This window comes from Chelonoidis abingdonii, chromosome 1, assembly GCF_003597395.2.
Source record: "Chelonoidis abingdonii isolate Lonesome George chromosome 1, CheloAbing_2.0, whole genome shotgun sequence".
Lineage (NCBI taxonomy): Eukaryota > Metazoa > Chordata > Testudines > Testudinidae > Chelonoidis > Chelonoidis abingdonii.
The window spans coordinates 358,986,441-359,004,628 of NC_133769.1; the positions used below are offsets into that span (position 1 = coordinate 358,986,441).

The 18,188-nt window shown below is 42.0% G+C and overlaps 1 protein-coding gene across 5 annotated transcripts in view; it reads left to right on the plus strand.

The window, feature by feature from the left end:
• Positions 1-246: 246 nt before the first annotated feature.
• RSF1 (remodeling and spacing factor 1) overlaps positions 247-18,188 on the plus strand; it is a 161,557-nt gene continuing 143,615 nt past the window's right edge. For 3 of the 5 annotated variants that reach the window (XM_032770877.2, XM_032770876.2, XM_032770874.2), the window contains exon 1: positions 248-480. In XM_032770877.2, the coding sequence (XP_032626768.1) occupies positions 282-480 (199 nt within the window). In that variant the 5' untranslated portion in view covers positions 248-281. Of the gene's footprint in view, positions 481-18,188 lie in introns of all 5 variants that reach the window. The other 2 variants (XM_032770875.2, XM_032770878.2) reach the window with 2 other exon arrangements.

Sequence of the window (18,188 nt, forward strand, 5' to 3'; positions counted from 1 at the left end):
GCGCTCCGAGAGTAACAGAAGCTGACTCTTCCGTCTCGATCTGATTGGCTGCCCCGGACTGCGTCCCCGCCCCCCCGCGGCCTCCCTCCTTCCCCCCCGCCTTGTTTTCGTTCCCGTGTCACACGAGGCAGGCGGGGGAGTAGTCGAGTAGGGCCGTTCTAGCCGGCGCCCCGCTCTTGCACTGTGGGATAGTGGCGTCTGGTAGCGGAGTCCTCCAAGCGCGGCTCGCCAGCGCCCCCCTCTCTTCCCTCCCCGTCTCCTTCTCCATCCTCAGGTCCAAGATGGCGGCGGTGGCGGCTCCTACGGCTCCATCTCCGCCTCCCCCGCCCCCGTCGGGCCCGTGCTGCCCCGGCTCGTGGCCGAACTTCGCCGTGGTCTGCTCCTTCCTGGAGCGCTACGGGGCGCTGCTGGACCTGCCCGAGCTGCCCTTCCCCGAGCTGGAGCGCGTCCTGCAGCCGCCGCAGGAGCCCGGGGACCAGGGTAAGCGGCCGGACGCCCCCTCCTTCAGAGACCGGCGGGGGGGGCTGAGGCTATCCCCCCCCGCCCGCGGCCACGGGGGAGGAGCGCACCGAGGGGAAGGAGGAGCCTGGCTTCCCCGGAGTGAAGCTGGGGGGGAGGGGAGACTTCTGCTGTGTCCTTAACACCGCCCCCCCCGGGTACAGGGGGAGCAGCTGCTGGGGCGGGAGGTTTCTTTCCCCAGCCCCACCGGAGGGGTATGTGAGGGGGAGCTTCCTCATTCCGGCGCCTGCTCCCTCCCCCTGGGCCTTATGGGGGCTGGGAGCCCTTTCCCCGTGGGGGTCCCCCCCCCCCGAAGAGGGGGTGAGCCCCGTGTGCTGCTGCCCCTCCAGGCTCAGTGTGAGGGAGAGGAGAGACCAGACCCGCCCCCTGGTGCAGATGTTGCAGCGCCCGCCCCCCCTCCGTGTAATCTTCATCTCTTTCCCCACTTCCCATTGGGTTGGGGGCTAAGCGTGTCCCGCCCCCCACCTGGACCGGCGGAGGGAAGGGTTACACGCGCCCCTGTCTTCTTTCAAGCTGCTCCTCACTCACGGTGGTTCCCCCCTTTCCCCCCTCCCGGAGGCTGCAGGGAATGGGATGTTGACATGTCTAGGATGCCGGACTCCCCTGCTCCCCAGTCCCTGATGTGTGAGGTGATGGTGGAGGAAGGGCAGGGCAACAGAAGAGCCGCGGGGAAGGAGAGACGTACGGATACCGAAGGGAAAGGTGCTTGTTGCTCTTGGTCTCTGTCTATTATTGGTGTGGTGAGGTTACTTGTGCTCTCTTGCCACATAGAGAGAGACCGACGAGCCTCAAGGCGCATGCTCCCCCGGCCCCATAGAAACTTCCTGCTGCTAGAGAATCCCGGCTCAGGGCTGCTGCTGATCCAACCGCCCCCCCCCCCCTTTAAAAAAAACCAACCAAACAAAAATCTCCAACGCATCATAAAGCCTCCTCCATGTGTATTTATTGCAAACTGGGTCCACAGCATTGATCTGTTCTCCTGAGAATTCTTTGCTCATGCAGTGCAAACGTATTTATATGCTTATGGCACCCACAAACAAAACACCAGTCAAGGTTCATTTAGTTAGTGCTTCCTTAAGATGACCAGTATCACTTTTTTCATGCAAACAAGACACTTCTAAATGCAGTTGCCATTGCCAGGGTCTTGCAGCCTACACTACTGCTTTCTCAAATAAAATAATTTTTCCTACCTCCCCAAGACTTCATGTTTTTTTTGGTATGTAAAGGAATATTTTAAAAAAGAGGCGCTATACTCAGGTTGATTGAAGTACAAAAAATAAACTAATAGCGTTTGTGGTGGAAAATTAAAAATCAAATTTAAAGTTTTCAATTTTCATTTAAAATCTTGTAAATTCTGTATTCTTAAACTTTTAACCTTACAATAGCCTTTAGTTGCATGATGAAAACACTTTTTTTTAATAGATAGTGATAATCATCAAGAGTTTTCTTTATTAATTGAAAGTTTCTAGCTATGTCCTATAGGAGTTTATATATTAGATTGTCTATAAGATATTGTTACATGATTTCAACCCACTCCTGGTCCCATAGATCTCAAGGAAGAATGGAAAGCAAACCAATAAATGTTTTTAATGTGTGACCCAATATTGGAAGAAATTTGAACACTTAAAACCACTATCTTAACTTTTTTTATTTTTTTTGGACATTTATTCAGACAAGGTTAAAAGGTGTGTGTGATCATGATTATGGTGGCTGTGTCTTTCAGGGAAGGAAATGTGTGGAGATGGAAAACAAAAGCTTAGATGACTATGTTTTAGGGTTTTGGGAAAACTTGTGTGTTGGTTATATGCCAAAAGGGAAAAACAAGCCATTGAACTACGTTTATGAGGACATGTCCTCTGCATGTGTTCTACTATTTTGTTATCTTATCAAAAGATACATCTGTATATTTTTTGTAACACTGTTGTGAAGACTAAATTTAATGTCCATTTTATAAAATTATTTTTGAGCCTTTAATAATTATAATTAATAATAAAAGGCTTTACACGGGCATAAGCTTAAAACAAATTTTGTTGCCTGTTACTAAACTGACTGTTAAAATTGGAAATGTCCTTTCCCCCTAACACTTGCTGTTTATTTGCTGTATGCAGTTCAGTTTGGGTAGCAAAATTAAGCTGGTTAATTTAAATATCTGTGTAATCAGTTTCACTTTCTGTTTTTATGCACTAGCACACTTGTGCAGTGTTGAAGTTTCAAATAGTGCAAAGTGAATGTTTAAATCCAGACGAACTGTTTTAATAAAACACATTTTAAATATGGGTTGTGTTTAAGAAGTTTTTACAAAACCTAGTTTTGGCCCTAAACTACCTGATAGTGTCTTCAAGGCTATTTCTACGCTCGGCGGTAAGGAGGGGATTCTGCACTCACATTACCTATACTTGTACTAGCTTGAAGACAGCTAGCAGGCTAAAAATAGTAGAGTAGCCATGGTAGCATAGGCAGCAGTGAGTGGCAGCTTGGGCTAGTCATGGTTAGTATGTATTCACAGTGTTCAGGTGTGAGGAGATGGTTTGAGCAGACTTAGCGGGAATATGTCTAACACAAGCTGGGAATCATACCCTTACCTCCTAGTGTAAACTTTGCTGCTATCTTAATTCAGGTGTAACATGCATGTCTTATTTCAGATGTAGAATCAATAGTAAATCAGTGTCCAGACAGTTCTTTGCAATTACTGTTAGGTTTTAACACTTACTACTTAATCTTTCCCACACGCACCAATAAATAAATAAAAATAAAATGAAAGAGCAAAAAAATTCATAGGGAAAAATAGTGGCAAAATGTCTTATGTCTGTTTGCAGTTTCTTTATATATAATGTTTTACATGTTGCAACATTTAAAAAAAAAAATTGGGCGGGGCGGGGGGGAGTTGTACTGGTGTATTAACAGTGATGCTGCAGTTTGGTAGTGAGCACTCTATCTCAAATCTCTCCAACAATTCCTTCCAAGCTGAATTTTTTCATAGGCTTATGGCCTAAGACAGAGAGCCTTTTGGAGCATATGTGTAAAACTTGTTTAAGCAATTTATTTTTCATTATATTACATACAGACCTTTATTCAAAAGTTTGGGTAGAACAATTATATATGAACTCAATAATGAACTGTTCTGTATTCTGTAGTTCTATAAAAGTGATCAAGAAAATCCTGCCCACTAATGAGTGAGAATGGACAAGCTATAGGTACTTTTTGTTCTAAGGAAACAAGGTATAATTTTTACTTTCTCTTCCCATTATCAAAAAAGGATGATTTAGGAGTGCAGAGGAGAGATTTGGTAGTTGCCTAGTTGAATGTCAAATAATAAGGATTCTGATATGTTACTGTTGAAGTTTAAAAAGTTCCTATTGCTTAGTCAGCATTTGTGCAGTACTATATTGCCTCTGTATATGACTATATCAAGAAATACACTGATCACTTCTACACCTAAGTATTAATAACTTTCTTTTTGTAGTCTGATCTGGTTAGATATTATGCTAATTTACATAGCACCAACAGTATGCTAAGTGCTTTGAAGGCAATTACTAAGACAAGGCCTTCCCCAAAGAACTGACTCCTTCCTATATTACAGTATACAAATGAAGGATGGGAGATAATGACACAGTGTGATTGAATGGTGACATTTTGAACATGCCAAATCGGTTTCATGATTGTCTCAATTTTATTCTATATTTAGGTAGGATGATGAGGTGAAGTAGTGGCCATGGAAATAGCCTGATTCTCAGAGAAAATATGTAAAAAAATGAATGAATAAATAAATAAATAAAAATAGATCCTTTTAACTTGTGTTGTTAGTGGCTCATTGGAAGTTGATACTGTTTGAACAAAATAATGAGACTCTTGGTGTTTTGGTGCATTACTGCTAAGACCAGGGTTATCCCTAGTGGGGTGCGGGGCCCGGGACATTAGAAACTCAGTGCCTATCTGCCAGGGAGTGCTCCCCATTGGCTCCCGCAGGCCCCACCTCCACTGCACCCCTTCCTTCAAGGCCCTGCCCCGCCTCTTTCTCACCCAGTTCCACTCCCTCCCCTGAGCACGGTGTGCCCTCCCCCCAGTGCCTCCTGATGCCGTGAAACAGCTGAACGGCAGCTGGCAGTAGGCATTGGGAGGGAGGGGGAGGTGCTGATTGTCTGGGGGCCCAATGATGGGCAGGAGGCGCTAGGGGGAGGTTCTGGTGGGGGTGGGGGGCTTGGCCTTGCTCATCTGCTGTTCGTCTCCTTACTCTTCTCTCCCTCCCACCTCACCTCTCGGCTCACAGGGGCACCCCAAAGCACAGGGCCCAGGGTGGTTGTCCTGATTTGCCATACCCTAGCGACGACTCTGGCTAAAGCAAATAATTTTGCCTTTTTAAAAAGGCTTTTTCCTCTTGTAATGATATATCTAAGGCAGCTAGCGTTGTGACCATAACTATAACCTTTAAAACTTGGTTTCAAAAGAGGAGAGTGGAGTATATTGCATTGCCGTATTCTTGATAGCTGCTTGTAGTAGTTGCTTGTGGAGATGCTGCTGAGTGTGTAACCTGATGTTTATATGCACTGAGATTAGATAAAAAGAAACGCTATATTGGCTAATAAATAAAATCTTTATAAAGGCAGAGAAACTTCATTAAACTTGTTATAAACTCTAGTTAGTGGATAGGGGGAGGGGTGGACTCAAAACTCAAGTATCAGCAGTGGCTTATCCTACAATGTATCTCAAGAACCTAGCCTTTTTAATCAAACTGTTTTTGCTTCCAGTGGCAAAATTTGTGCAAATTGAAATGATTTGTCACACTGGAACTGTACTTGCAGTATTGACCACATCATGCAGTGTCTTACAAAGAGTTCCCCTTGCAACAGGGAGACAGTAGTATGTTTTTAATGTATGTGACTGGAAGGGAGTAAGAATACATCACTATGATATCTAGTACAGTATTTAGAGAAATATCAGGTTCTCTCTATTGTGTTTGCAAATAGCTTGAGAGTCACTAAAAATGTTAATTACACACTTAATCCCCTGTGAATGAAAATAGTAGTAGTGTTAGCATGCACAACAGAGATCTAATTTTACACATGACTATACAAAAGACTTGCTGGTTTGCCAGGTTCCTTGGTGTATGAATGAGTGTAAATGACAAGTTCTGAAGTATGTTAGTGATTATCAACTTTATAAACCTTCCTTAGCCATACTATACTTGATTGAAACTGTATCGGTAGAAGAATGAATACTCTGGATGTTCTTCCAGCAATGAATTGATAAGATCTTACTGATGTAAGAGGTTGGTAATCTTCATGAAGGATATTTGGAAGACAAATATAGGTACGTGTTTGTAGTGTATTTCCCTTAAAATTGGGACTTACTAGTGCTACAAGAAAACTGTATAGAGACTTTAACTTCAATAGAAATTGTTTTGTGCTGCTGCTTGTGATTACATTCTTCACTAGTCCTTGTTTCCTTCCTTGATCTTCACATATTCAGGTGTGGGATGGCCTCTAAAAAATTCTTCCATTCCTTTAAGGTGCTGTAGAAGAGAGAGGTCTTTGAAGTGGATGCTGCCATTGTATTTCCTTAGCCTACCCCTGGTATATTTGCATTCTTGCCCCTATCTGAATTCTTGTTCATCTAATTTCCTTTGTCTCTTCTGTTTGTATTAACTAGCTGGTCCAGCCTTGAAGTCCCACTTCTCACATGGGTGATTATCGGCATGTATCTGTTATATTAAGTGCTTTGATTTTGATCATTGTTATAAGTAAAGTATTGGTTCGGAGTCCAGAAGTGATGTAACATAGAAATGTAACAGATTTGCTGTTGTGTTTTAGCTTCACGTGCAATGTAGTTGCATGCTTTTGCTTCCATAGACCTTTCTCTCTCTACTACTGCAGTTTTTGCATTAGAGAGGGAATTTAAGGTAGAGACACATCCTGAAATACCTAAAGATGTGACAAATAATCTCTGGTAATACATGAAGGGCCTATGCTTTAGTTTTTCTTTGTCTCCACTAGAGCATATCTTATACTCTGTATGGAACCATAAAGCTGTCCAGACTTTAAAAAATACTTATTTCAAGGAGTTGCCATGCTTCAAAGCAACAAGTAAACTGCTTCACAGATTTTTGTGCTCTGACCCACTCTAGCTTCCCTTTAGCACTGATTCTTGGGAGTGTCTGCAGTAGGTGCAAAAGGATAAAACTCTGGGCTTTTTTTCCTCTGTATCCTAGAGTCAGTTTTTGTGTTGGTGTGACGCTTGCCATTCTTACAATTTTCACACATCTGGATTAGAAGCTTGTGGAATGGATTCTAGTTTAACCATCTCCCAGATAAAACTAAAAGCAAGAGGTGATTTGACCTCTGTCTTGTAAGTACCTACATGGGAGAATGTTTCAGAAACTGGAAGACTTATTAATGTAGCTGGACATCCAAAACAAGATCCATTGGCTGGAAGCTGAAGTTAGGCACCTTTATTTCCAATTTGGACTTGTCTGCTTTTAACAGTGAAGGTAATTAATCCTTTGAAACCACTTACAAAGGGATGGATTCAGAGTCACTTGATGATTTTAAATCAAGATTGAATATCTTTCTACAAGATATACCCAAACATTTTCTTGAGCTACTGTACCAGGTGCAGAAATCACAGGCTACAGAATTTCAGCCAATCTTATATGGGAGGTCAGATTAGGTTGCTGTAATGGTCTGTTCTACTATATTAATTAATCAACCAATATTAGCAGCAATTGTATGCAGTGCTAGAAGCAGTACCAGACAAGTGTCATGTGTTGTGGCCAATAAACTGACTACCCACTACTGTATTTAAGGCACAGTGTTTATAGTATCAATATAGAAGTCCCAGTTGAAGGGATGTGGCCCCTCAGGAAGACAATGAACAAGATCTGATATCTCATTGATAATGCTCTAATTACTGTTAGCATCTGTGTCTAGAAGCTTATGGGATGTGTTAAGAACTGAGCAGATGATTAAGACAGATGACATAAGCTTCATTGTGCTGGGAAACTGCACCAATCCTCAGATAAAACACCTCTGTTACATTGGCTCAATCCTCCATCCACTGAGGGTTTTGAACATATGATATCGAGATCACTGCACATTGCTGATCACATCCTGGACTGGGTCTGTGGTCTAGAAGTGGTGTGACATAAAAAATGCAACCTTAAGTTAGTTAGACCGCTACCACTTCCAGGCAGTGACGGTATCAAAAAGGAGATTAAAAGCTAGAGGAACTGGTAGGTAAGGTCCCATGAGAAGAAAATCTTAAGGGATAAAGAACAGGAGTACTTGTGGCACCTTAGAGACTAACATGTATTGTAGCATAAGCTTTCGTGGACTACAGCTCACTTCATCAGATGCATGTAATGGAAAATACAGAAGGAAGATATGTATAGGCACACGCGCGCACACACACACACACCATGAAACAATGGGTGTTACCATACACATTATAAGGAGAGGACTTAGTTAAGGTGAGCTTTTGTCAGCAGGTGAGAAAAATAACTGTTTGTAGTGGTAATGAAAATAGCCCATTTCCAGCACTTGACAAGGAATATAAGAACTGTCGGGGAGGGAGGGTGGAAGACAAGCATGGGGAATAGTTTTACTTTGTGTAATGGCCCATCCACTCCAGTCTTTTTATTCAAACCTAATTTAATGGTGTCCAATTAGCAAAATAATTCCAGTTCAGAAGTCTCTCACTGGATCTGTTTTGAGTTTTGTTGTTGTAATTGCGACTTTTAGGTCGTAATCGATGCCAGGGAGTGAAGTGTCTCCACTGGTTTGAATGTTATAATTCTGGACATCTGATTTGTATCCATTGATTCTTTTATGAAGAGCTGTCCAGTTTGGCCAATGTACATGGCAGAGGGCATTGCTGGCACGTGATGGCATATATCTCATTGAGAATTGCAGATGAACAAGCCTCTGATGCATGGCTGATGTATAAGTCCTATGATGGTATCTTCTGAATAGATATGTGGAAGAAGTTGGCAACGGGGTTTGCAAGGATAAGTTCCTGGGTTAGTGTTTTGTGTTGGTTTGCTGGTGAGTATTTGCTTCAGGTTTGGTGGCTGTCTGTGAGAAAGGACTGCCTTTCTCCCAAGATCTGAGAGAGTGAATGGATGTCCTGCAGGATAGGTTGTAGGGATAAGGATAAAGGAGTTTAGAGAGTTGGGAGTTTCTCAACCGAGGCTATATTAAAGGTGCAACTACAACTATCCAGCGCAAAGGGAATAGATGGAATAGGGCTGTCGATTAATCACAGCTAACTCAAGCGATTAAAAACAATTAATCACAATTTATATCGCACTGTTAAAAGTAGTATATCGATTGAAATTTATTAAATATTTTGGATGTTTTCTACATTTTCAAATATTGATTTCAGTTACAATACAGAATACAAATATACAGCTGCACTTTATTATTTTATTACAGATATTTGCACTGTAAAATGATAAAAGAAATAGTATTTTTCAGTTCACCTCATACAAGTACCATATGCGATCTCTTTATCTTGAAGCGAACTTACAAATGTAGATTTTTTTTTTTTTTTGTTTTAACTGCACTCAAAAACAAAACGTGTAAAACTTTAGAACTACAAGTCCACATCATCCTACTTCTTGTGCAGCCAACTGCTAAGAGAAAACAAGTTTTTTCATTTACGGGAGATAATGCTGCCTCTTTTTATTTACAACACGTCACCTGGAAAGTGAGAACAGACACTCGCATGGCACTTTTGTAGCTGGCATTGCAAGGTATTTATTGCCAGAATATGCAAACATTCATATGCCCCTTCATGCTTTGGACACATCCAGAGCACATGCTTCCATGTTGATGATGCTTGTTATAAATAATGTTTTAATTAAATTTTTACTCAACCTTGGAGGAGAATTCTGTGTCTCCTGCTATGTGTTTTACCCCATTCTGCCATATATTTCATGTTATAGCAGTCTCGGATGATAACCCAGCATTGTTGTTCATTTTAAGAACACTTTCACTCCAGGTTTGATAAAACCAAAGAAGTACAAATGTGAATTTCTAAGGTAGCTACAGCGCTGACCCAAGATTTAAGAATCTGAAGTGCCTTCCAAATCGATAAAGACGGGTCGGGAGCATGCTTCAGAAGTCTAAAAGAGCACCACTCCGATGCAGTAAACTACAGACTGAACCACAAAAAAAAAGAAAATCAACCTTCTGCTGGTGAATCTGAGTCAGATGTCAAAATGAACATGCATCAGTCCAAACGCTTTGGATCATTATCAAGCAGAACCCATCTCATGGATGCTTGTCCTCTGGAATGGTGTTGAAGCATGAAGGGACATATGACTCTTTAGTGCATCTGGCACATAGATCCTCATGCTGGTGTCAGGGTTCCCTCACCATCTGAACTCGGTATAGATGTGGGAATCGCATGAAACCCTAGCTTTTTCTACCAGCTTTGGTTAAAACTTCCCAAGACACACATCCTTCTTTGTTCACCAAGAGTTAGACAAGATTAATGAAAAGGACCTTGAATTCCTTCCCTCCAAAATCCACGAAGCCCTTTCACTCTCTTTCTGGGAGGTTTGAGAATAATATACCAGCCAATAGGTTAACAAAGTGGGCACGGACTCCCCTTGGTTTTAGAACTCTAAAAACAATTAGGTCTAAAAGCAGAATTTATAATAAAGTAAAGAAGCACCTCTGTAAATCAGGTGGAAGGTTATTTACAGGGTATCAGATTCCAAACCACAGGGATCCCCCCCGGCAAAAATTTTAAGTTACCCAAAAACCCCCTGGAATACCTCCTTCAGCATAGGGACAATTCACAAGCTAAACAAAATTAATCTAATGCATTTCTTCCTAATTACTACAATTTGTAATTTGGAGGTAGTTCAGGTTGCTTTGGGAGATGTATTTTCCGTGCCTGCTTCCTCTGCCCAGAGAGAACAAAGGAAACACACCAAAAAAACTTCCCCACAGATTTGAAAGTATCTTCTCCATTATGGTCCTTGTCAGGTGCCAACCAGGTTATCTGAGCTTCTTAACCCTATACAGGTAAAGGAGGGTTTATGCTACACCTTAGCTGTATGTTTATGAACAGCTGGCTACAATAGTGCCTAGAGATCCTGTTTCTCACTTTCAGTTGACATTGTAAACAAAAGCGGGCAGGCATATCTCTCTGCAAATGTAAAAACTTGTTTTGAGCCATAGGCTGAACAAGAGGTAGGATGATGAACTTGTAGGCGCCTAAAGGTTTTTACCGTTGTTTCATTTTGAATGTGGTTATTTTTGTACACAACTCTACATGTGTAAGTTCAACATTCATGATAAAGAGATTGCCACTACAGTACTTGTATTAGGTGAATTGAAAAATACTATTTTATTTTACAGTGCAAGTTTATAATAAAAAATGAAGTGAGCATTGGTACACTCTGGTATTGATCTTGCTATGACATACAGTATATTTGAAAATGTGGAAAACATCCAAAATATTTATATAAATGGTATTCTATTAACAGCATGATTAATCATGATTAATTTTTTTAATTGCTTGACAGCCCTAATAGGAAGTATAGGAAGAGGCAAATATGGCTCCATCAGGAGATCTTTAAGGACCTGAAAAATTAAAGAATCCTACAAGAAGTGGAAACACGGACAAATTGATAAGGAGAATATAAAAGAATAGCACAAGCATGTAGGGACAAAATCAAAGGAGAAGGCAGAAAATGACTTATACCAGTAGGGGACATAAAAGGACTTCAAAGAGGTTCTTTAAATACATTAGAAGCAAGAGAAAGTCTAAGGAAAGTGTAGGTTGTGTACTTTTCACTGAAGGAAAGCAAATAACTTAGGACACCCAGAGGTCTGAGGTGTTCAGTAATTTTTTTCCTAGAATTGTGGGACAAGAAGGGACCTCGAGAGGTCATCTAGTCCAATCCCTTGCACTCATGGCAGGACTAAGTATTATCTAGACCATCCCTGACAGGTGTTTGTCTAACCTGCTCTTAAAAATCTCCAATGATTAAAAAATTATTAAAGGCCTAGAAAACACGAACTGTGAGGGAAGATTGGAAAAAACTGGGTTTGTTTAGTCAGGAGAAGAGGAGACATGATAAGTTTGCAAGTAACATAAAATGTTGTTACAAGGAGGAGGGAAGAAAAATTGTTCTTCTTAACCTCTGAGGATAGGGCAAGAAGCAGTGGACTTAACTTGCAGCAAGGGGGGTTTAAGCAGGGCACTAGGGAAAACATCATAACTGTCAGGGTGGTTAAGCACTGGAATAAATTGCTTTGGGAGGCTGTGGAATCTTCATCGTTGAGTGTGCTGAAGTCTGCCTTCTTGAAATCCATTATCTTTATTGTGCTATTTTCCCTCTCATCATTCCTTAGACTCATGAATTCTACCATTTCATGATCTCTTTTACCTAAGTTGCCTTCTACTTTCAAATTCTCAACCAGTTCCTCCATATTTGTCAAATCAACTCTAGAACAGCCTTTCCCTTAGTAGCTTTTTCCACTTTCTGAAATTAAGTCTCCAATACATTCTAAGAACTTGTTGGATAATCTGTGCTCTGCTGTATTTTCCCAACAGATGGTGGTGATGGGGGACTTCAGCTACCCCAACAAGTCCTATGCTTTGGATGATTTTAATAATTTAGAAAAAAGCTTCCTCAACCTCTTCTTCCTGGTGAGGTGGTCTGTAGTAGACTCCTACCAGGAAGGAATAAATAGGAATGCCTATTTTATTTCAACCTTTACCAAAAATATTAGTGGTTACCAGATACTCAGCGCAATTAATACTATCAAAGGGGATCACATTTCAAAATAGGGAAAGAACAAGAAAAATAATCAGGTTGCAGGGCCTGATGAAATTCACCCTAGGTGGCTTAAGGAGCTAGCTGAATCAATCTTGGAACATAGTTTAAAAAGGGGAACAAATATGGCCCAGGGAATTATAGACTAGTCAGCCCAACTTCCACATCTGGAGAGATTCTGGAACAAATTATCAGCCAATTTGTTGGCATCTAGAAGATAATAGGGTTATAAAGAACAGCACTGTGGATTTGTCAAGAACAAATCATGCCAAACTAACCTAATTTCCTTCTTAACAGAGTTACTGGCCTAGTGGATTTGGAGGGGTGTGTGAGGGGGGAGGAACAGCCTTTGTGAGGTAGAACTTCACCTACTCACATATAAATGGGTCAAATGGCACAACAGCAGAAAATTCAAAAAAACTATCTCCAACTGAGTACTGCTTAGGATGGCAGTACTAGAGCATACAAAAGGAGAGTTTATTTCCAACTAAATCTATTCCCAATTGAAAGTTATTTCAGATTAATATGAGGGTTTTTGTTTTTTCGTTTTATTTTTTACTGGATAAACTTTCTTGTGTCCCCATATTTGTTTCAGATTATGTGGCATCTTATTCTGCATTCATAAGGCTCTTCATTTCTGGATTTTATTTTGTTTAAAATTGCTTGGGAATTTATCAGTGTTACAAAAACTTAAAAAATGGGTGGAAATCAGTGCAAAAATTAACGTCACAGTTTTCTGGGAGAATATTGGGGTTAATATCGGGATGGGGTACCAGGAAAAAAAAGCAACAAATAAAAGTAAGAGTATTGACAGTAAAAGCAGTTTAAAGCTGTGGTTTATTTAATGAACTCTACATTAATTGTACAGACAGATGTGTATCTTTCATTGCACTGCCTAACTTTGGTAGCCTTGCATTTATGCTTATAATAAATAGATATTCAAGAAAATTCAACAGATAATTTATTAACATAAACATTATCTTCATATGCTTGAGTGATTCAAAATTCAGGTGAAAATTGGTAAAGACCAGATAACAGCTTTCATAAAACCTGCACATTTTTTACTAAAAAAAGAGTTTTACGTTTTCATTAATCTACTTTGAAAGCAGATTTACTCTAGTTCAGGAAGAGTTATCCCTCAATATAGCAGGTGTGGATGCATCACTGTTTTGAATTAACTGTTCTGCTTCTGGTTCTGCTTCTGGTACTCCTCCATTTGCTATTCCACACTGCACTGCTGCACACGTTGGTGGGCCTGATTCACTGTGAGACCTCTATTGCTCCAAGTCCGGAGTCATCTTGAGCAGATGTCACCTGCCTATTTGAATGCTGGCCTGCAGCTAGGTGTGCCCCTTAGTGGTGCCAGCTCATGGTGAGTTCACACACTTGGAGTCCATTCTGATGTTAACAGCCATTTCCTATGTGGGCCTTTTAGGAGTCCTGGATGTCCTTGACCTGTGAGAAGAGGCGCAGGTTTAATCCAGTCTGAACACAAAATGCGAAGATACATAAGAGGCTATCAGACCAAATGAAGGAAAGGGGGAAGTCCAGGACTTAGTGCAGTTCCACAACAAAGGAGTGGTGTTCTGGCAGTGTTATAAAAGTACCAGGTATAGTAGTACCACCTCTGGCAGAGGTCACAAAACTCATACCTACTGTGAAGTGCCAGACTGGATACTTGCAAGGGAGTCTATCACTGAACCCCAGCATGCAAAGACACCCAAACAGGACCTCAAGTGGGAAGATTGCCACGGCTAGCCAAGGTCTCTTCAACTTGCAAAACCATGAGGCAGAGAGAATGAAGGAGACTCCAAAAATGCAGCCAGAGAACCAGCCTGACAGTACTTGGAAGGGACCTTTTCCAGTAAGGATTGTGTGCTATATTATAATACACACGGATGGGGAGGGGTTAAACAACATTTTTCTGGATATCATGAGGGTACCACCATATTGGGTGGATGTGAGCTGATATCCCCTTTCTAGTTGTTTGGCTTTTATCCTCTCATCCACCTGACATGCTCAAAATGGCATCCTTAAGCTCCAAAGTATTCTCTCCAAAATATCAAATCCCATTACCATCAGCCAAATGTGCCTGCTCCCTCTCTCTGTTCAAGATGGCAGTACCATAGGGATTTAAAAAAAATCATATACATTGCATAGTAGGCATGTTTATTGTAGCTACAGATAAAGAAAGAGGAAAAAGCAATAGGAAGAGTACTTTGGCTCACAGGTTGACCAATGCCCCATGCTGTAGTCTGAGGTAAATCTCCCATATTTGTCTACAGAGACATTTCAAAATGCATAGAGATTGTAAGGCATTTGTGGCTGTTTTAATCACATACTTACTATTGTTAACCTCTAGGGTTCAAAAGAATTACTGCAAAAGTATTTATTTTGCAGGGCACTTTGTGCTAGTCTGCGGATATTTTAAAAGAGAACTTAAGGAAAAGATAGTGCTCTAGTTTGGCGTTTGCACTGCAAAAAATGCAGCTTTCTTGTGGTTGCCTGTTTAAGAGCTGATTCCCTTCCATGCCTGTACCAGAGCACCATTCTGGCAAATAAGTGTGGCATATCTTCCCACTTTGCCCATTGCCTTTTGAACAAGATCCTTTTCTGCCTTTTGGGGATACTTCTTAGGGTAACATCCTACAATCTAAGGAAAGCCTGTAGAGGTGCACAGGCAATTACTAACTTGTTCTCTGCTGTTCACCCCTCCCCCAGGCCACCACCAAGCCAGCATTGGTACAGGGGTCATGTACAAGGGGGTAGCAGAATGGAATACGTTTTACCATTTCCAAACTCCCCCTAGACTGGGTTGAGCCCATGGGAATAAAATTCCCATTTGAGGAAAAAGCAGTAGCTTATCAGTGTTGGCATGGAAACTAGAATTGGGACAGTAATTACTTGTGCTGTTTCTCTGCCCTTCAGTACCTGACACACAGCAGCCCCCACAGACAGGAGCATTATCGGAGACTGAAGACATGGCAGATTTTTTGGGCGGGGAAGGAGGAGACATGTTTAATCATCTTCTGCCTCTCCTGGGATGTAGCCATGAGGTTGCTAAAGAGTGCAGGCAAGGTTTCCTTCACCGTGATACCGAGGAGGAGAGAGAACTGATGAGGGATCTCATTGCCAATTCAGTAGTACAACATGCAAGGCCGTGCACTTAGGATTTAATAGTAAGAATTTCTGCCACAAGCTGGGGGCTTATCAGTTGGAAGTGACGAAGGAGAGAGACCTGGGGGTGTGGGTCGATCACAGGGCGACTATGAGCCAACAATGTGATGCAGCTGTGAAAAAGGCAAATGCAATCTTAGGATGTATTGGGTGAGATATTTCCAATAGAGAAGTATGAATGCTATTGTGCAAGGCACTAGGAAAAACCTCACTTGGAATACTGTGTACAATTCTGGTCATCCATGTTCAAGATAGATGAGTTTAAACTGGAACGCATGCAGAGAAGATCTAGTAGGATGATTACGGGATTGGAAGACCTATTTTATGAGAGCAGACTGGAAGAGCTTGGCTGGTTTCGTCTAGCAAAACAGAAGGCTGAGGGGGGATATGATTGCTCTCTGTGAATACATGTGCAGAGGAGCAGGAGAGGAGGTAAATACCAGGGAGGGTGGAGAGCTATGTAAGCTAAAGGACGATGTCGGCACAAAAACAAATGAATATAAACAGGCCATGGACAAATTCTAACTGGAGATTAGAAGAAGGTATCTAACCATCAGGGGGGTGAAGTTCTAGAACAGCCTCCCAATAGGAGTTTTGAGAGGCAAAAAACGTAGTTAATTTTGATAGCTGGACAAATTTCTGGGTTGTTTGTGATTGATAGGGGCTGAGTGTAACCATCCTGGGGCTCACTCCTGGTTTATGTTGTGTGTTTCTAAAGCTCATGCTGCAGGATTTTAACTGGCCACTGGCAGGGGTCAGGAAGGGATTTCCCCCCTCCACCCTACCCCCGCTTTATTCTGGAAGGGTTTATTTTTTTACCTCCTTCCTCTGAAGCATCAGAATATAGTCATGGCTGGAGATGGAACATTCAAGTGGGGGGCTTCTGAGATGGCACTGAACAGTCTTTCGGGTGCTTGGCTGGCTAGTTCTTGCTCACAAGTTCAGGATCTAACTGTTTGCTTTATATGTGGTCAGGAAGGAATTTCCCCCCAGCTTAGATTGGCAGTGAACTTGGGTTTTTTTCACCTCCCTCTGCAGCATGTGGATTCAGGTCACTTGCCAGGATTACCTTTCTTAAGATAGTGCATTTCAGTTCTTCCTATTCTCTTCTTGAGGCACATCATAATCTAGTCCCTTGTGGGTTGTAGTACTTTGGTCTCATTTCACTTGTTGGGTTAGTGTGCGGGTGGTGAGTGGTGGTGTTGGCCTTGATATACGGAGGTCAGACTGGATGATCTAGTGGTCTTTTCTGACCTTAAACTCTGACAAGGAAAAAGATATGCGGGCACAGATACTGGAGGAAATGATGCAGAGGCAGACAGCCCTGGTGAAGAGCATAGTGGTACTGTGTTCATGGCCATCACTTGAACCTAGCTTTGTCCTGCAGCTGCATGAGATTACTGTATGCTGAACACCCCTTCCCTTCCCCTACTACAGGGAACAGGTCCTTTGCTCGCTGTCTCACACACGAAGACAGAACAATTTTGACTAATTTCCCTACCTACACGTGATTGTGACCTCATCAGCACAAACTTGTGCGCTTAGCATTTCAGGCATGCCTGCTGCCATTCTGTTGGTTTTATGTTTTCACTGTATGATGATTAAGGATATCATAATTTACAACTGTTAATTTCAAAAAATGCATGTATGAAGCATAATAAAACACTTGCACAAAGGTATGTACATTTTTCACCACTATGCCCAGCCCTTATAGTAGTAGCACGGTGTGTTCCTAATGGTCAGAAAGTCTCCACCTCTGCCTCCCACCCTTTGGAGGGGTTCTCTTCTTGCTCTCTCAGATGTTGTGCAGATGCAAAAAGTACCTATCGCACAAGGCAAATATTGCTCAACAGCCTCCAGCCTTGTCATGATGCACTTCCACCTTCCCTTCAATCTTCTCAATGCACACTTCACTGTTCCTCTGCAGCTACTCGGTATAGTTAGACAGAACCTTTCTCTTATCCAAATGCACAGTAAAAGGCTTTATAAGCCAGGATATCAAGGGTCTCCAGGATGACAGTAGGAAGTCACAATACCATTAGCGTTCACAGTGGTTCTGGAGGAAAAAATTTATTTCCCATTGCAAAAAACAGATCTGAGTTTCTAAAGAGTCAGGTGTTCCAGAGCTTCCCACATTAGTATAAGTGAACCTTCCACAGCGTTAAACCAGGTCTTGCAGCACCACAGAGAAATACCTCTTTCTGTTGACTAACTCTGAAAGCTGGTATGATACCCAAAGAATGGGCATGTAGTGTGACCCGGGATAGCAGTGCCCTCTTAGTAGCACACAATAGCCCTGAGAGTTGATCTGCCATACTCGTTAGCAAGTGACTGGTAGCAGTTAATAAGAACATAAGAACCGCTGTACCGGGTCAGACCAAAGGTCCATCTAGCCCAGTATCTGTCTACCGACAGTGGCCAATGCCAGGTGCCCCAGAGGGAGTGAAGCTAACAGGCAGTGATCAAATGATCTCTCTCCTGCCATCCATCTGCGTCCTCTGATGAACAGAGGCTAGGGACACCATTCTTTACCCTTCCTGCCTAATAGCCATTTATGGACTTAGCCACCTTGAATTTATTCAGTTCCCTTTTAAACATTGTTATAGTCCCAGCCTTCACAACCTCCTCGGGCAAGGAGTTCCACAAGTTGACTGTGCGCTGTGTGAAGAAGAACTTCCTTTTATTTGTTTTAAACCTGCTACCT